The sequence below is a fragment of the Hoplias malabaricus genome, chromosome 18, assembly GCF_029633855.1.
Source record: "Hoplias malabaricus isolate fHopMal1 chromosome 18, fHopMal1.hap1, whole genome shotgun sequence".
In the NCBI taxonomy this organism is placed as follows: domain Eukaryota; kingdom Metazoa; phylum Chordata; class Actinopteri; order Characiformes; family Erythrinidae; genus Hoplias; species Hoplias malabaricus.
The window spans coordinates 3,449,105-3,466,727 of record NC_089817.1 but is presented as its reverse complement, the minus strand read 5'-3'; the positions used below and the strand labels follow the sequence as shown (position 1 = coordinate 3,466,727).

General features: G+C 44.9%; 1 protein-coding gene across 1 annotated transcript; it reads left to right on the top strand.

Moving 5' to 3' along the window:
* ggt1b (gamma-glutamyltransferase 1b) lies at positions 1-16,774 on the top strand. Its single transcript, XM_066651346.1, has 12 exons — positions 1-173; positions 245-375; positions 1,723-1,812; positions 3,140-3,332; positions 5,598-5,758; positions 6,179-6,328; positions 10,231-10,367; positions 10,960-11,147; positions 15,235-15,362; positions 15,655-15,767; positions 16,065-16,178; positions 16,628-16,774. The coding sequence occupies exons 1-12, from the start codon at positions 1-3 to the stop codon at positions 16,772-16,774; spliced, it is 1,725 nt and encodes a 574-aa protein (XP_066507443.1).
* Positions 16,775-17,623: the final 849 nt, after the last annotated feature.

Sequence of the window (17,623 nt, the reverse complement as noted above, 5' to 3'; positions counted from 1 at the left end):
ATGGTGAAGAAGTCAGTGGTGCTTGGGTTGGTGGTGTTACTGCTGGCCGCAGTGGGGACATTTTTGGGCGTTTTTTTTGGAGTTGGTGGAAAGAAGCCACCCACGCTGTCAGACGGGTCGTTCTCTCGGGCGGCGGTGGCGGCAGATGCAGGGAAATGCTCAGAAATAGGCAGGTCAGGAAATACACACACACACACACCACAAGTGTGTCCTGCATGGTCAGTTGATGCTGTGAATGTTGCAGGGACGTGTTGCAGCGCGGCGGCTCGGCGGTGGATGCTGCCATTTCAGGGTTACTGTGTGTGGGGCTGATGAATGCTCACAGCATGGGCATCGGAGGAGGACTGTTCCTCACAATCTACAATAGGAACACAGGTACAAACACACTTACACACACACACACACACACACTCAAACACTCACACACTCACACACTCACTCACACACACACACACACACACACACACTCACTCAAACACTCACACACTCACTCACACACACACACACACACACACACAAACACACACACACACACACACACACACACACACTCACTCACTCACTCACACACACACTCACTCACACACTCACACACTCACTCACACACACACACACACACACAAACACACACTCACACACACACACTCAAACACGCACTCACTCAAACACTCACACACAAACACACACACACACTCACTCACTCACTCACTCACTCAAACACTCACACACTCACTCACACACACACACACAAACACACACACACACCCACTCACTCACACACACACTCACACACACACACTCAAACACTCACACACTCACTCACACACACAAACACTCACACACAAACACACACACACACACTCACTCACTCACTGAAACACTCACACACACACACACACACTCACTCACTCACTCAAGCACTCACACACTCACACACACACACACACACACAAACACTCACACACACACACACACACACACACACACACACACTCAAACACTCACACACTCACTCACACACACAAACACTCACACACAAACACACACACACACACTCACTCACTCACTGAAACACTCACACACACACACACACACACACACACTCACTCACTCAAGCACTCACACACTCACACACACACACACACACACACACACAAACACTCACACACACACACACACACACACACACACTCACTCACACATACTCACACACACACACACCTGTGCATGTTGTGTGCATTGTATTTGAGAGAGTGTGTGTGTTGTGTGAGTGAGTGTGTGTGTGTATATGTGTGAGTGAGTGTGTGTGTGTGTTCTCAGTTTCTGTGTTGTGTTTGTGTGTGTGTTGTATGTGTTTCTCAGGCTGTATGTTTGTTGCGTGTTTGTCAGGCTGTGTGTTTGTTTCTCAGGCTGTGTGTGAATTGTGTGTGTTTCTCAGGCTGTGTGTGTGTTTCTTGGGCTGTGTGTGTTTCACAGGCTGTGCGTGTGCATGTGTGTTGTGTGTGTGTTTCACAGGCTGTGTGTTTGTGTGTGTGTTGTGTGTGTGTTTCTCAGGCTGTGTGTGTGTTTTGTGTGTGTTCCTCGGGCTGTGTGTGTGTTGTGTGTGTGTTTCTCAGGCTGTGTGTGTTTTTCAGGTTCTGTGTGTGTATTGTGTGTGTTTCTCAGGCTGTATGTGTGTGTTTCTCAGGCTCTGTGTGTGTGTGTTGTGTGTGTGTTTCTCAGGGCGAGTGGAGACAATCGATGCTCGTGAGACTGCTCCCTCGAATGCGACTGAGGACATGTTTGGGAACAGTACAGAACTTTCACAGAAAGGTACTGACAGCAACACGTGATTCCAGCGAGACACGTTTATGAGAGACTTCAGGAGAAAAGAGAGAAGAGATAAGAGATAAGAGAGAGATGAGAGAGAAGTGATAAGAGTTTCTCAGTCTGATGTTTACAGCTGTTTATGACTTTATCTCACTTCAGCTGTGCACTGACCTCTAGAGTAACAACATTTTAGAATTTTCTACTCGTTCTGTTTAAAGAGTCTCACCTGTTCACTCTAAAGTTATGGTTCAGTGTTTGACTTTTTTTCAGGAAAGTATTAATTTAAATACATTTTCTAGGAGTCTGTGCTGGGTGAATTGTCCTGAAGCTTTTTTTAAGGATAAAAGCACAAAGAAAACATTTCCAACAAGTTCCAATCAGCGAGGGGAGTGGTCTCTGCTCTGTGAGGGGTGTGGTCACTGTTCAGCAAGGGGCGTGGTCTCTGCTTGGTGAGGGGTGTGGTTTCTGCTCTGTGAGGGGTGTGGTCATTGTTCAGCAAGGGGCGTGGTCTCTGCTTGGTGAGGGGTTTGGTCTCTGCTCTGTAAGGGGTGTGGTCACTGTTTAGCAAAGGGGCGTGGTCTCTGCTTGATGAGGGGTGTGGTTTCTGCTCTGTGAGGGGTGTGGTCACTGGTCAGCAAGGGGCGTGGTCTCTGCTTGATGAGGGGTGTGGTTTCTGCTCTGTGAGGGGTGTGGTCACTTTTTAGCAAGGGGCGTGGTCTCTGCTTTGTGAGGGGTGTGGTCACTGTTCAGCAAGGGGCGTGGTCTCTGCTTGATGAGGGGTGTGGTTTCTGCTCTGTGAGGGGTGTGGTCACTGGTCAGCAAGGGGCGTGGTCTCTGCTTGATGAGGGGTGTGGTTTCTGCTCTGTGAGGGGTGTGGTCACTGTTTAGCAAGGGGCGAGTTCTCTGCTTGATGAGGGGCGTAGTCTCTGCTCTGTGAGTGGTGTGGTCACTGTTCAGCAAAGGGCGTGGTCTCTTCTTGATGAGGGGTATGGTCACTGTTCAGCAAAGGGCGTGGTCTCTGCTTGATGAGGGGCGTGGTCTCTGCTCTGTGAGGGGTGTGGTCACTGTTCAGCAAGGGGCGTGGTCTCGGCTTGATGAGGGGTGAGGTTTCTGCTTTGTGAAGGGTGTGGTCTCCACTTTGGGCTTAACTTCATGAGAAAATCAAACATCCGAAAAAGGGCATTTATTTGAGCCTTTTCTTTAAATAAATCTTCAGGAGAATTAACAGAGCACAGATTGCTGAAATTACGGCAGGGTTCAAAATGGACATGTATATAATTCTGAATTAAAATACAAGGAACGTATTAGTAGCTTCCTAATGTTTTTTAAGGTGGTCTGTCCATCGCTGTCCCTGGGGAGATACGAGGTTATGAACTGGCTCATCAGCGTCATGGGAAGCTGCCGTGGAAAGAGCTTTTTGAGCCAAGTATAAAACTGGCTCGCGAGGGCTTCCCGGTGGGCAAGGCACTGGCTTCCGCCATCTACAGCAAGCGCAACATCATCCTCACTGACCCACACCTGTGGTGAGGACAAAAACCTATCTCCATCTTGTGTTGTCATTGACCGTGTCAACGTTTCACATCAGAGGTGTTCCAGCGCAACACTGAATCACATCTAGTTTCACTGATTACATCAAACCAGGATATTTCCTTAGTGTCCTTTAACCCCCTGGATTCTGAGGCCCTTCAGCCTCGTCTGAGGTGATTGGACATGCCTTGACATTTTTACAAATTTCACCTACCTTTAAAAGTTAGTTCCCACAAAGTTACACATGGCAATATTCAGCACAAACCCAGCAACAATAACATGAGATACGTCTGTGTGTCATCCATCTGTGTTTTGTTTAAATTTCCTTTAAACATGGACTTCCCAAAAACCTATTTTCAAAAGCTGATCACACTGTGAACATTTATGAAGTTTTCTTTAGAGCTCTGAACTTTGTACACATGGGTGTTATCTACAAACGGGTGTTTACAGCTTTCTAATGTTTTATTTAGTTTTTCTTCTATTTTGCTCTGAATCTGACATGACACTGTGTTTTTCTCAAAACCTGTGGCTCACACATTGACTCTTCATGAGGTAAGTGTGAAACAGGTGAGGAATCCCCTCCCCACAGTCAAAGGTAATGGCCCACATCAGCCCCCACCACATCAGTGAGAACAACTGAATCGTTTGTTATTTTAGTTATTTAACAACTGCTTTGGAGCAACGTATCCACTATCATACCATAACATACATATGAGCTACAGGCGACTGCTTGAAAGCAGCAGAGAGCATCCAAACTTTATTACAAGCCATTTTTTCCCCCTCTATCAGTTGAGCTCTGTGCCTCTATGTATTTACAAAACATTAACTGTCAGCTTCATAGATTCCACCACTGGATTATGTACTGAATTAGGATACTGTTGAAGCTAACCATCCTAAACGTGCTGCAGAAAAACTAGTCAAATGTAGTTCACTTACTCATCACAACAATGAAGCCATTTGACCTCAGGGAACTGAAATGTGTGAATGTGCCGTCTTCGGGCTCTGCGCTCAGTGCAAAAACACAGCCAGGTGCATTTGTTTATGAGACTAAAAGAAGCGTTTTCACATGTCGTAATCCTCCAATAAGAGTGGCCGGATTATCATGCTATTATCATATGAATATGAATGGGTGGCCATCAAGGGTTGCAGAGTCTCAGAGAAAGAAACATGCCTCTTTTTACATATCTTTCTATAACAACCAGGTAAAAATGCATTTCCTCTGGGGGTTTCTGGGGGTATATTTATTATTTTTCTAGGACAAGAACTCTCCGATTTGCGTAAGTGCTTTGCCACTGGAGAGTTTGGACATGCCAAATTCATTCTAAGTCTGCTGCCGTGTTCTGCCACTGTCTGCATCTCATATGCTGGTGTGTCCATGTGCTTCTGTTTGGTCCTTTGCTGTGTCCCTGTCCACAAATCCTCCCAGGAGCTGTCATTAGTGATGGACACTGACAGCTCGAAGGTGTTAGTGTTGCAGTCACACAGCTCCAGGGACCTGGAGGTTGTGGGTTTGATTCCCGCTCCGAGTGACTGTCTGTGAGGAGTGTGGTGTGTTCTCTCTTTGTCTGCGTGGGTTTCCTCCGGGTGACTGTCTGTGAGGAGTGTGGTGTGTTCTCCCTGTGTCTGCGTGGGTTTCCTCCGGGTGACTGTCTGTGAGGAGTGTGGTGTGTTCTCCCTGTGTCTGCGTGGGTTTCCTCCGGGTGTGCCGGTTTCCTCCCACAGTCCAAAAAACACACGTTGGTAGGTTGATTGGTGACTCAAAAGTGACCGTAGGTGTGAATGTGTGAGTGTGTGTTGCCCTGTGAAGGACTGGCGTCCCCTCCAGGGTGTATTCCCGCCTTGCGCCCAATGATTCCAGGTAGGCTCTGGACCCTCCGTGACCCTGAATTGGATAAGGGTTACAGAAAATGGATGGATGGATGGATCTCTGCATTTTGAAATGTGTTAATAACACTACCTTCACACTTGCATTGTGCTTTCTCTGCTGCTCCTAAAGGAAGACTCTCAGAGCACGTGTGCATCACACCTATATAAGGCTTTGTGGGTTCGGCTTGATTCCCATATTAAAAATGGTGGTTTGTCTGGGTGCCCATATAAGGACATGTGAGTGTGGCTGGGTTTCTCAGTGAAAAAAATTAAGGTGGTATTTAAAAATCACTCTTTTTGTGTCCTGTGGGAAACAAAACAGTTCAGAACCAGATGGGTTTAATGGGCTGGAGGGACTGAGGAAATGTAACTAACATCTGTTTCCTGTTTCGCAGTTCTGTGTTCTGTGATAAAAACGGAGCGATCTTAAAGGAGAACGAGACCATCACCTTCACTAAACTGGCCGACACATATGAGGAAATTGCAGAAAAAGGACCAAACGCCTTCTACAGTGGCTCTATCGCAGAAAAACTTATCAGTGACATTCAAAATGCAGGTCAGCCCACATTCGCAATTCCCATTCTTTCAAATGGCTTTATTCGCATTCGTAAGCCACACAGACTTCTTCCCCAAAACTTCTGAGTTCACTTCCCCGTCTCAGCCTTTACGGGCGCAGTCTGTACTAGCAAATAGGCAGTAGAGATAATGAACATAAGAATGTCTCATTTTCTACACACTCTATTTCTTTTAAGAATATCTATGTTTGGAGATATGAGGTTTTGTCAGCAGTGTGTGAAAAGATCTGAGTGAATGATTAAGTGAAAATAGCACATTGCTGATTTACTGCATGACACGATTCATTCCTATAAAACTCTAACAATTAACTCACATCTCTCTCTCTCTCTCTCTCTCTCTCTCTCTCTCTTTCTCTCTGTGTGTGCCCGTGTGTGTGTCTGCGTGGGTGTTTGTGTGTAAGGCGGTATTATAACTCTGGAGGATCTACAGAACTATACTGCTCTACTTAATGAAAATCCTCTCAATGCATCGGTGGGTAATTTCATGATGTTTGTCCCCAATGCTCCGTCCAGCGGCCCAGTGCTTACCCTCATCCTCAACATCATCAGCGGTAAGTCCAGAGATACTACGACATCACAATATACTCTACATGGTCAAATATCCCCTGCTCATTCAACATCACTTCTGGACTGAGGGCATTAATCACCACTGCATCTCATCACAAAGTCAAGTGAAATGTATTTGTACAGCACTTTTTACAGCCTGAGGTCAGGGGTTTAGTACCTGCCTGAAGTTCTGAGATCATCATAAATAATATTCTAATATTCATTTTTTGTTTTGTTGCTGTTGCGGTGATGCTGCAGGTGGTGTTAATGTCACACAGCTTCAGGGTTATGGGGGTCCTCAGGTCACTGTCTGTGAGGAGTGTAGTCTGTTCTCCCTGTTTCTGCATGGGATTCTTCCAGGTGCTCCCTCAGTTCAAACACTGATCCTTTTACACGTTACAGCTGCTACACCTTATATTCTAATATCAAGCAGACGGAATGATATGACGAAATGTCAGCTAACACACTCTCAATAAAGTTGTACCTAGGTTACGACTCGAAGCAGTGAGTACACAGTCAGTTTAGCCTCTTTGTCTGCTGCCTGGCCTTGGCTCTGGTCTGTCAGCAGTGCTTTATTCTATTAACCAGTATGTAATGCTGCAGAAAAGCAGAGCAGCACCCTCAAATATGGGGTGTATACCATTCAGCCCTAAAAGACCAGGCTTCTGCTTCAAGTTATATCCTATAAATGTATAGGAAGTCAAGTCAAAGTCTGCTTTATTGTCAATACTACAGGCGTTCCCAGGCCATTCGAGAGATGTAGTCTCTCCAGTGTGTTCTTGGTCTGCCCCGGAGCCTCCTCCCCGTTGGACATGCCCGGAACACCTCACCAGGAAGGCGTCCAGGAGGCATCCGGACCAGATGCCCGAACCACCTCAACTGGCTCCTCTCAATGTGGAGGAGCAGCGGCTCCACTACAAGTCTCTCCCGGATGTCCGAGCTCCTAACCCTGTCTCTAAGGGAGAGTCCAGACACCCTGCGGAGAAAACTCATTTTAGCCGCTTGTACCCGTGATCACGTTCTTTCGGTCACTATCCAAAGCTCGTGACCATAGGTAAGTATTGGGACGTAGATTGAACGGTAAATCGAGAGCTTTGCTTTTCTGCTCAGCTCTCTCTTCACCACAACGGACTGGTACAGAGGCCGCATTACTGCTGATGCTGCACCGATCCACCTGTCAGTCTCCCGCTCCATTTTTCCCTCACTTGTGAACAAGACCCCAAGGTATTTAAACTCCTCCACTTGTGGCAGGATCTCACTTCCAACCTGGAGGGAACACTCCACCCTTTTCTGACTGTGTACCATGGACTCGGACTTGGAGGTGCTGATCCCCATCCCCACACACTCGGCTTCAAACTGGTCCAGCAAAAGCTGGAGGTCCCGGCTCGATGAAGCCAACAAGACCACATCATCCACAAAAAGCAGACATGGAATCCTGAGACCACCAAACCGGACACCTTCCGCCACTTGGCTATGCCGAGAAATTCTGTCCATAAAAATTATGAACAGAACCGGTGACAACAGGCAGCCCTGACAGAGTCCAACTCCGACTGGAAACCTGTCAGACTTACTGCCAGCCATACGAACCAGACTCCTGCTCTGTTTATACGGGGACTGGATGGCTCGTTGCAAAGAGCCCAGAACCCCATACTCCCAGAGCACCCCCCACAGAATATCCCGAGGGATACGGTCGAATGCCTTTTCCAGATCCACAGAACACATGTAGACTGTTTGAGCAAACTCCCACGCACCCTCCAGGATCCTAGCGAGGGTAAAGAGCTGGTCCTGTGTTCCATGACTTTACCGGGGGGGCTAAGGAGTGTGATCCCCCTAAAGTTAGAACACACCCTCCGATCCCCCATTTTAAAAAGGGGAACCACCACCCCAGTCTGCCAGCAAAGAGGCACTGCCCCGATGTCCATGCAATGTTGCAAAGACGTGTCAGCCAGGATAGCCCCACAACATCCAGAGCCTTGTGGAACCTGGTGCGAACTTCATCCGCCCCTGGGGCCCTACTGCCAAGGAGTTTTCCTACCACCTCAGCCCCAGTGATAGAGGAGCCCCCCCCCCCGGGGTCCCCAAACTCTACTTCCTCTGCGGGCGGAAGACGTGCTGTTGGGATTGAGAAGATCCTCAAGGATTCCTTCCACCGCCTAATGACATCCCCAGCCGAGGTCAACAACTCTCCACCCCCACCATATACAGTGTTGGTGGAAAGCCGATTTCCCCTCCTGAGTCATCTGATGGTTTGCCAGAAACTTCTCGGAGCCGACCGGAATTCATTTTCCATGTTATCACCGAACTCCTCCCACACCCAAGTTTTTGCCTCAGCGACAGCCGAAGCCGCGAGCGGCTTGGCTCCTCTGTACCTGTCAGCTGCCTCCGGAGTCCCCCGAACCAACCAGGCTCGATAGGACTCTTTCTTCAGCTTGACAGCCTCCCTCACCCGGGGTGTCCACCACCGAGTGCGAGGATTGCCACCCCAACAGGCACCGACAATATTGCAGCCACAGCTCCATTCAGCCGCCTCAACAATGGAGGTCAGGAACATGGCCCATTCGGACTCAATGTCACTGGCCTCTCCCGGGATGCAGTTGAAGCTCTGCCAGATGTGGGAGTTGAAGATTTCTCCTTCTTTTTGAAGATAGGTTCCTCTGCCAAACGTTCCCAGCAAACCCTCAGCACACGTTTAGGCCTGCCAGGTCTGTCCGGCATCCTCCCCCGCCATCTGATCTAACTCACCACAAGGTGGTGATCAGTTGACAGCTCAGCACCTCTCTTCACCCGAGTGTCCAGAACATATGAGCGCAGGTCTGATGATACTACAGGGGCACTTCAGCCATGAAAGATTTTTTCCTTGCTGGTCCTGGCAACCTGAAATGCTTAAGCTTGCTTTTCTAACCCCAAGGCCATGGCTGCCCCTTTAAAACCTTGCCACAGAACCTTGAGCACCAGACTGCTTCGGGTTTACAGATTAAACCTGATTCTGACGAACTAGAGCAACATGCATAAGACTCAGCATGATTAAGCTAAAAGCTGCTGCCACAATAATTTGGAGATGAACCACACTGCACTAGATGTATTTGAAAACTTAACTGTTTCATTCTGATCTGGGTTGTGGTGGGTCTAGAGCCCACCCAGAGTCACTGGGTACAAAAAAGGGCCCCACACTGCATGTGATCCCAATCTGTCACAGGGTATCACACACTCACTCAGTCAAACACACCGGTGGACAGTTTCACACTCTCACCCTGGGGCTGTGACAGTGAAACCACCTGTAGATCCAGCTACTTGTGAAACTTTAAATCACAAGTTTAAATTAGTTTGGAAATTGAATCCCACAGGCACCATTATATACCTAAGCGGATAAAGTCAATTCAGATTCTTTACAGAATCATCTGGAATTTTGAATATTACTCTTCCTGCTAGTATTAGTTACAGATGAACCTAGACTCATACCTGTCCTAAAACTCCTTTCTAGATCATATCTCGCTAAGAGATTACATAAAACCAAACATTTTTTTCAGGCTGTCTCACCAGTTTTAAGAAAAACTCCTCAAACCTGATGAAAAATGTGGAAACTTTATATAATTTGTTCCAGCAGAGACAGACTGACAAACTTTACCCAAATTACATGGTAATACTTGCATGAATGGGCTGTCATTCAGTCAGAGCACATTTCATTTACATTCTCCTTACATTTACATTATTCTTAAATGGTAAAAAAGCAGTGAAATTGAAAGCAACAAAAGAGGTGGGATTTGGCCATGTACACAGTGCAAACTTAATACTTAATCCTAACAAAGAGAAATCCTGCTCATACAAGTCCTTATATAAGCATCCAGGTCACACCCACAAATCTTTATATGAGCATGACGTGACATGACTGGTGTGTTGTTCTTTGTAGGTTATGGGTTCACTGCTGATAGTGTATCTAGTACTGAAAAGAAAGTCCTCACTTACCATCGCATAGTGGAGGCATTCAAATTTGCATATGCGAAAAGAAGCATTCTGGGAGATCCTGACTTCCTCAGAATTGATGAGGTATGCTTTAAAATCTCTCTGGTTTAGAATCTGCTGTTTTTCAGTTTTCACTAAATATTATACAACCTCTGCTATGAATTACTCTTTATCCATAATGAGTTATGTAGTATCCACTATGGATTTTTCCATATCCATTTTGAGTTATTGAATTATGAATGAGCTATTAATTACTCTTTATCCACTGTGAATGATTCATGATGCACTATATATATATTTCAGTTTCTGCTATAAATAATTCAGTATCCACTGTGAGTGATCTATGAAAATACTTAATGTGAATGATACTGATTCGACTAAGGATTTTTCAGTGTATACTGTGAGTTATTCACAATTATTAAATAAGTGTATACCATATTATAGGTAAATGCATAGTGCAGTTTAATGTTGTTGTCGGTGGTGTTGTATTTGATGAAGACAGAATATCACAGCCCCTGAAAACAAGTCCATAATAAGTCAGTCTGTATTTGCTTCTACACACAAGGTCACTATAATAGGCAGCTGTGTATAGACAGTGCTATGTTCAGCAGCTTTGTGAGTTTTTGGTCTTTTTTGAAGACCATAGTAATGAGCTCTGTCCCTCTTTTATTCCCAGTTCATCCAGAATATCACATCAAAGAGCTTTGCTGAGGCGATTCGCCAGAGAATCTCAGATGAGTCCACACAGCCGGAGAGCTATTACGAGCCAGAGTTTTTCATTCCAGAAAATCATGGGACATCACACATCTCCGTGCTGGCAGAGGATGGTAGTGCTGTGGCGGCCACCAGCACCATCAACCACTTGTAGGTCATTACTACACCGCTCTCTCCAGGTGCCTGCTGTTGTTAGGTAGTTGCTAGGGTGTCCTTTGGGGCTAGCTAAATGGATACATGGATGTGTGAATGAATAAATACATAAATTTAGTGATCCCTGATGGATAACATATCAGCAAATACCAGTGAAAAGGACACCACTGCAAAACACCCAAACTCTAATACGCTAAATTCACTTAAACCACACACACAAACTAAATATAGCTAACCTTTGAATGATTCAAACATGGGACTTCTCACTTCTAGACAGGAGTCCTACCAGATGAGCTCATCTATTAATGAGATTTACAAAGGGAACAGATATCCAGCCCCCACTGAATAGGTGCCATGATATGGTTGTTGGGAATCAAGGTTTCAGGAGGATGTTCCTAAGGGGAAGACTCCCACTGATTGAAATCTGGATAGGTGTATCTAGTACCCAGTTAAAACTATAAGATAACAATCAAAACAGGTGAAAAACAATGGCTGTCAGGCCTGACAGGACTTGAGACACTTCACCATAAGCTCTTTGTTTAGCCCCTTCCAGATAGTGCCTATATTCCCCAAGAGGTAACTTTACTGCTAGAAATTCTCAGTCACCCACATCATACTTACATTCAGCCAGGGTGTGGGGATGCAAAATCTACCCCAACCCTGAATGGCAAAACAACATCTGGAATGTGGAGGACAGAAGCCATAGTCAAACGCCATTTGACATCTTCAAACACCACTTGGGCCTCTGTGGTCCACATGAACCACACTGATACCTTCCTCATTAGAACAGTGTGGGGTTTGGCTACAGGGTTAAGTTCAGAAAAAAAAAATGAATAATAAAATAACAAGCCCAAGGAAGTGTAGGAGTAGACACAAAAATGTTCGATGAGGCAAATCCACCAGGGCTCATATCTTGGCCAAGTCTATGCTCATCCAGTTATGGGAGACCACAAAACCCAAGAAAGAGTCTGACTGAGGATGGAACTGAGACTTCTTCAACTTTATCCTTTACCCTGATCTGCACCAGGTTATAGGTGTCACAGCTGAGGCAGGATGAGGATGTACATGCAAGGAATCTTTATTTAAACAAAAAAAGGCAAACAACAAACAGAAAACAAACACGAGCAGGGAGGCAAGAAAACAGAACTAGAACTCAGTGGAACCTAACTAGGACAGGAACTGGTGGTAATGTGTAAGACAACAGACAAAGAAACACATCTACACACACAAGAACTGACAAAGGAGCACTCAAACCACAGGGGTATATAAGGACAAGACAAACGAGGAACACCTGGAGACAATTGGACAGAGGCAGGACTAAGGCGGGACTAGGGCAGAGGCAGGAACAACAACAAACAGAGCCATGTGCTACATGAGCACATGGTGGGGGAAACAAACACAGGATGTTACAATAGGTGCTGTGCAGGTCCATCTTGATAAAAATGGAACCCTTATGCAGTGCCTCAAATGTGGAGGCTTTAACAGGCAACCGATAAGAATCTTTGCTGTTACCTTATTAGTTCCCTATTTATCGATACAGTGAAGAAGGTCACTCTCCTTCTTGCTAACTAAGAACTAAGCCACTACAGGGAACATAGACAGCCAAACAAAGCCAAGAACTATGGCCTCTTAACTTGGTTTGTGTCATTGCTAAATAACTATTTTACAACCATTTACAACCAAACAATTCATTGCGTTCATACTCTTTCATCTTGTAAAATGTGACATCTGTCACACTGAATACAGCTTAAGCTAAAAATAATGATAGTAATAGAGATAATATTAGGAACAGTTAAATCAGACTCTCAAAGTTTATACCAAACTTAGTGTGGCTGTTGGTTGGGTTGGCTATGTTGGGCTGAAGGTGGTGAATGGGAAGGGGGGTGTCGTGCTTGTGTATGGTATGAAACAGGGGATGGTGAATGGGTTCTATGTGACTCGTGATGAGTATAAGAGGATTGGTGACTATGATGTGAATGGCATTCCCTGGAAATGGAGCAAACAGAGTACCTGTCACGGCAATGCTTTGGAGGAGAGTGGTCCTCCCAGTAATCTGAACACTGGTGGTGCATATTGTGGTAAGAATGTTCAGGTCTTTGAAGTTTTGTAGCACAGTCCTCAGAAGAGAAGGAACATTGGTCCTCAGCATGGATAGTCCATTCAGGTGCAGGACGATGACGTCGAGATGGTGAGAAGTCGTCACGAAGGGGTCGCCGTCCTCTGATCTGAACATGCGGATAGGTGACGCAGCAGTCAACACAGCTATGATGATGAAGACTGTCCTGCAGTGTGTGATGTCCCTCTGGGCAAGTGTGGTTCACCATTGTACTTCGCGGATGCCTAGGGTGACCAGTGTTTGGTGGTAACCGTTGAACGTCAGCCACTTGCTGAGTGAGTCGATCCAGTCTACTTTCAGTATGCTTCAGATGTGTTTGTTTCAAATCTTGCAGTTCTGTCCTAAGGTGAGCGATAGCAGCTGTTAAGTCGGCTATTGGATACTGTGAGCCAGAGCCTATTTGTGGTGTAACAGTCACAGGCATAACAGGCGAATGTGCCGACACTGTCAATGCTAGTTGGGCTCATTCACACTAAGCTGCCACTTTCAATGCAGCCTCTAAAGTCACAGCCCCATGTTCATGAATTTTTAAGGAGAGAAGGGTCTAAACCAGTCACAAAACACCAAAAAATTTCACAGCTCTGTGCTTCTGCACCATATTGGGGAAAGGCTTCCATCCCTAAATTAGTGACATCAGCAGCATAAACTTCGAGAGGTTCTTGGGGTCTGCGAGGGCAGGCAGTAAGGTGTGTTTGGAAAGTAGCCAAAAATGAAGCTCGTCCAAAAACTGTGCTCAAACGAGCTTTAGCTTGCTCGTAATTTGCTTTCACTAGTGAAGGTAAACTCTGCCAGTATGAAAATGCAGCCAGTAGTTTTGCTTTCTCCAACTGTGCCATCGAAACATCAAGAGCAACTTCAAAATGCTGAATCCATGAACTAAAGGCTCTAGTCCGTCACTAGTGAAAGGCGCGGGAAGCTCAATTCGAAAAGGGACTGGCGCTATATTGGCAGGAGCTGCTGAGAGCCGTGATACTGAAGGGGCCATTTGCTCTTCGTCCACCATTGCACAGTGTTCACAAAAATAGAAAGTCGCAGCACGTCTTAAACTTAAAAATAAAAACAGCTCACACAAAGTACAAAAACTTCACAGTCTATCGACGATAGTCTGAGTTTTCACAAAAAAAAACGGTTTACTGGGAAAACAAAAACGCCGACCGCCGCTGCCACCAGTGTAAAAGTGATAACTTTTGTACAACCGTTAATGTGGGTTCTTTGTCCTACCCTGATTCAATAGTAGGCCGGTTCCGCTGGTGCAGGGTAGCGTGGTTTGGACGGGGAGGCAATAAGTGAAAGAGACTCGGACATGAAGTTCACTTTTTAATGTAGAACACACTGTTACTCTGGCTACTAGTTAACTGCGAGCTAAAGCATTTCTGACCACCATCTCTCCTCGCTTCTCTCCCTCTCTCCTCCCCTTTAAGTCATACCTCATCATATTTTTCCAACCTGGATCATAGCAAACCATTTACAGTGCATTTGTAGATCTAACAATTTCTGATTATTGCTGTTACAACAGAAACAAGGTGACATACAATATCAGAAAGCTGTAAAAACCAATGTGTAGTCAACACCCAATATTACAGCACCTTTGAAAATAGGTCTTTGGTCTCTACAGCTGTTGGTGTTTACAGTAACTAAGGTGGTTGGGTTGGCACAGCTAGTAGTTGCTAAGGTGTTGCTAGATGGTTCCTGGGGGATCCAAGGTCACTGGTAGGGTGTTTTTAAGTGGTTGCTGCAGAATCTCAGGTGGTTGCTATGGTGATGATGTTGTAGTGCATATTTGTGGTTGCTAGTGTGTTGCAACATGGTTTCCATGGTATAAAACGTAAATGCTAGTGAGTGGATAGGTGGTTGCTAGGGTGTTGCTAGATGGATGTACTGGTAGACTGAATGGCCAGAGTTGGGCTCAAAGGGTCTGTATTGTGATTTGTTTTTTCTTTTCTGTGTTTCTTTTTTTATTTTTCCTAGTTTTGGCTCCAAGGTCATGTCCTCATCCACTGGAATTCTGCTGAATAACGAGATGGATGACTTCAGCTCCCCTCTCATTACCAATGGCTTTGGAGTTCCTCCATCACCAAACAACTTCATCAGACCTCGTGAGGAACCATTCTCTCATGTGTTACGTGCCATACCTTGGTGCTGAAAGACTAGTCATTTTTATTTTACAGTCACACCAGAAACAGCAAACAATACTCAATGCAGTTTCCATGACAAACTGCTGTTGTCCCTGAATGACCAAGTTAATGCTTCATAGAGTGGGTGTACCACATAGGGTGGCCATGTACCATGTTTAGAATGGAAATAGTATCCAAAACATCAAGTATTCCCAGAAAGCCAGCTTTCTGAGTTTCTGAGTCATGAGGTTTTGTGTCCTGTGTGTTATTTTAGATAAAAGGCCCATGTCCTCCATGTGTCCTGCAATTCTCTTTGATAAGAACAACAAAGTCCAGATGGTGGTGGGTGGCTCTGGAGGAACCAAGATCACTACTGCAGTTGCAGAGGTTTTTAAAATATCTAACACTTACCCATGGACTTCTAACAATTTAACATTAAAAAAGTAAATCAATTACAATTAAATCTTAGATAAACATATAATATAATGCTAAAATTTTACAGTAGAAATTATTCAAAGAATTGGATGTCAGGGAAATGATGTGCCGTGCAGAACTAAATAGTACCAAGTCCAGAGTTAAAGACAATGAGCAGAAGGTAGTTATGAGTGATTATGTGTGTGTTGAAGTAGGTAGACTGTTTATTGAATAGTGGAGTGCGATTTTTTTCTGATCTGTGTTTTGTAGGTGATTTTGAAATCTTTATTCTTTAACTACAATCTGAAAAATGCAGTGACGGAACCCAGAGTTCACAACCAGCTCAGTCCAAACCTCACTGAGGTGGAACCAGACTTTGACACGGTCAGTTTGAACAAATGGGTGTTTACCTGATACCCTTTAACATCTTCCTTCAACACGACATGCTCAGACCCTGTTCCCAGGTGTGATTAAGTTAACTGCATTCACTGACATTTTCATTAAAAAAGTCACACACTGAAAAAGCTGAGCTCAGTTATAAAAGTCTGTATCAGACAAAATGACAAAAGTCCATTAATGACAATTTAATCAGTGTAAATACACACTGGAGTTTTGCTCAGTTCTCAGATTTTCACCACATTGACTCGTACCTATTTTGACCTAATTGGAAGTTTCCAGATTATTGTGTGCACTCTTTTCATCAGCTTTATCTGGGATAAGGAATATGAGTGTCCTTTGTAAAGGAGTTTTCCTTAATAAAATGCAGAAATCTGATTGTGATGGTAATATTAGTGAATGTAAACACACTTACTGTAATTGTAAACCCCCTGCAGGCTGTACTGGATGGGTTGACCGCAAAAAATCATGTTATTGAGCAACTGACATCTTATGGTGCTGTGGTGCAGGCCATAACAAGAAATGGTGATAAACTGGAGGCTCAGTCTGACCCTCGAAAAGGAGGATTTGCTGCAGGGTACTGACAGAAACAATGAACAAACTCCAAAACCAACAGCTCACTAAAAACCTCAACCTCCTTAATGAACACCATCAGACCTTCAACAGATAAGACATACCCCATCAGATCTCCAGCAGCTCCACAGACACAATCAGATCTTCAGCAGCTCCACAGACAGAATCAGATCTCCAGCAGCTCCACAGACACAATCAGATCTCCAGCAGATCAGGCAGACACCATCAGATCTCCAAAAGATCTGACAGACAGCATCAGATCTCCAGCAGACCAACAGACACAATGTGAGCTAAAACAGATCAGACAAACACCATCAGACCTCCAAAAGATCTGACAGACAACATTAAATCTCCAGCAGATCTGACAGAGACCATCAGATCTCCAGCAGCTCCACAGACACAATCAGATCTCCAGCAGATCAGGCAGACACCATCAGATCTCCAAAAGATCTGACAGACAGCATCAGATCTCCAGCAGACCAACAGACACAATCTGATCTAAAACAGATCAGACAAACACCATCAGATCTCCAAAAGATCTGAAAGACACCACCAGATCTCCAGCAGAACCACCAATACATTTTGCTCCCAGTGAAGAAAAATACAGAATAGTGTTTGTTCCTGAATGTCCATGTAAGTAGATGTGGTTTTGGATGTCCATTTTAGGATTTGTAGGTTTGACTGAAATATTCTGAAACTGAAAATCGCTGCTGTTGTGCCTCAGTTTTTCTCAGTGAGTAATTCAGCTCAGACCTAGAACATCACATGTGGATCTGGCAGTCATTACATTTTCATGCACCCAATCTGCTGGAGTGTTTTTTTTATTTATTTATTTATTTATTTATTTTTATTTTTTTTGC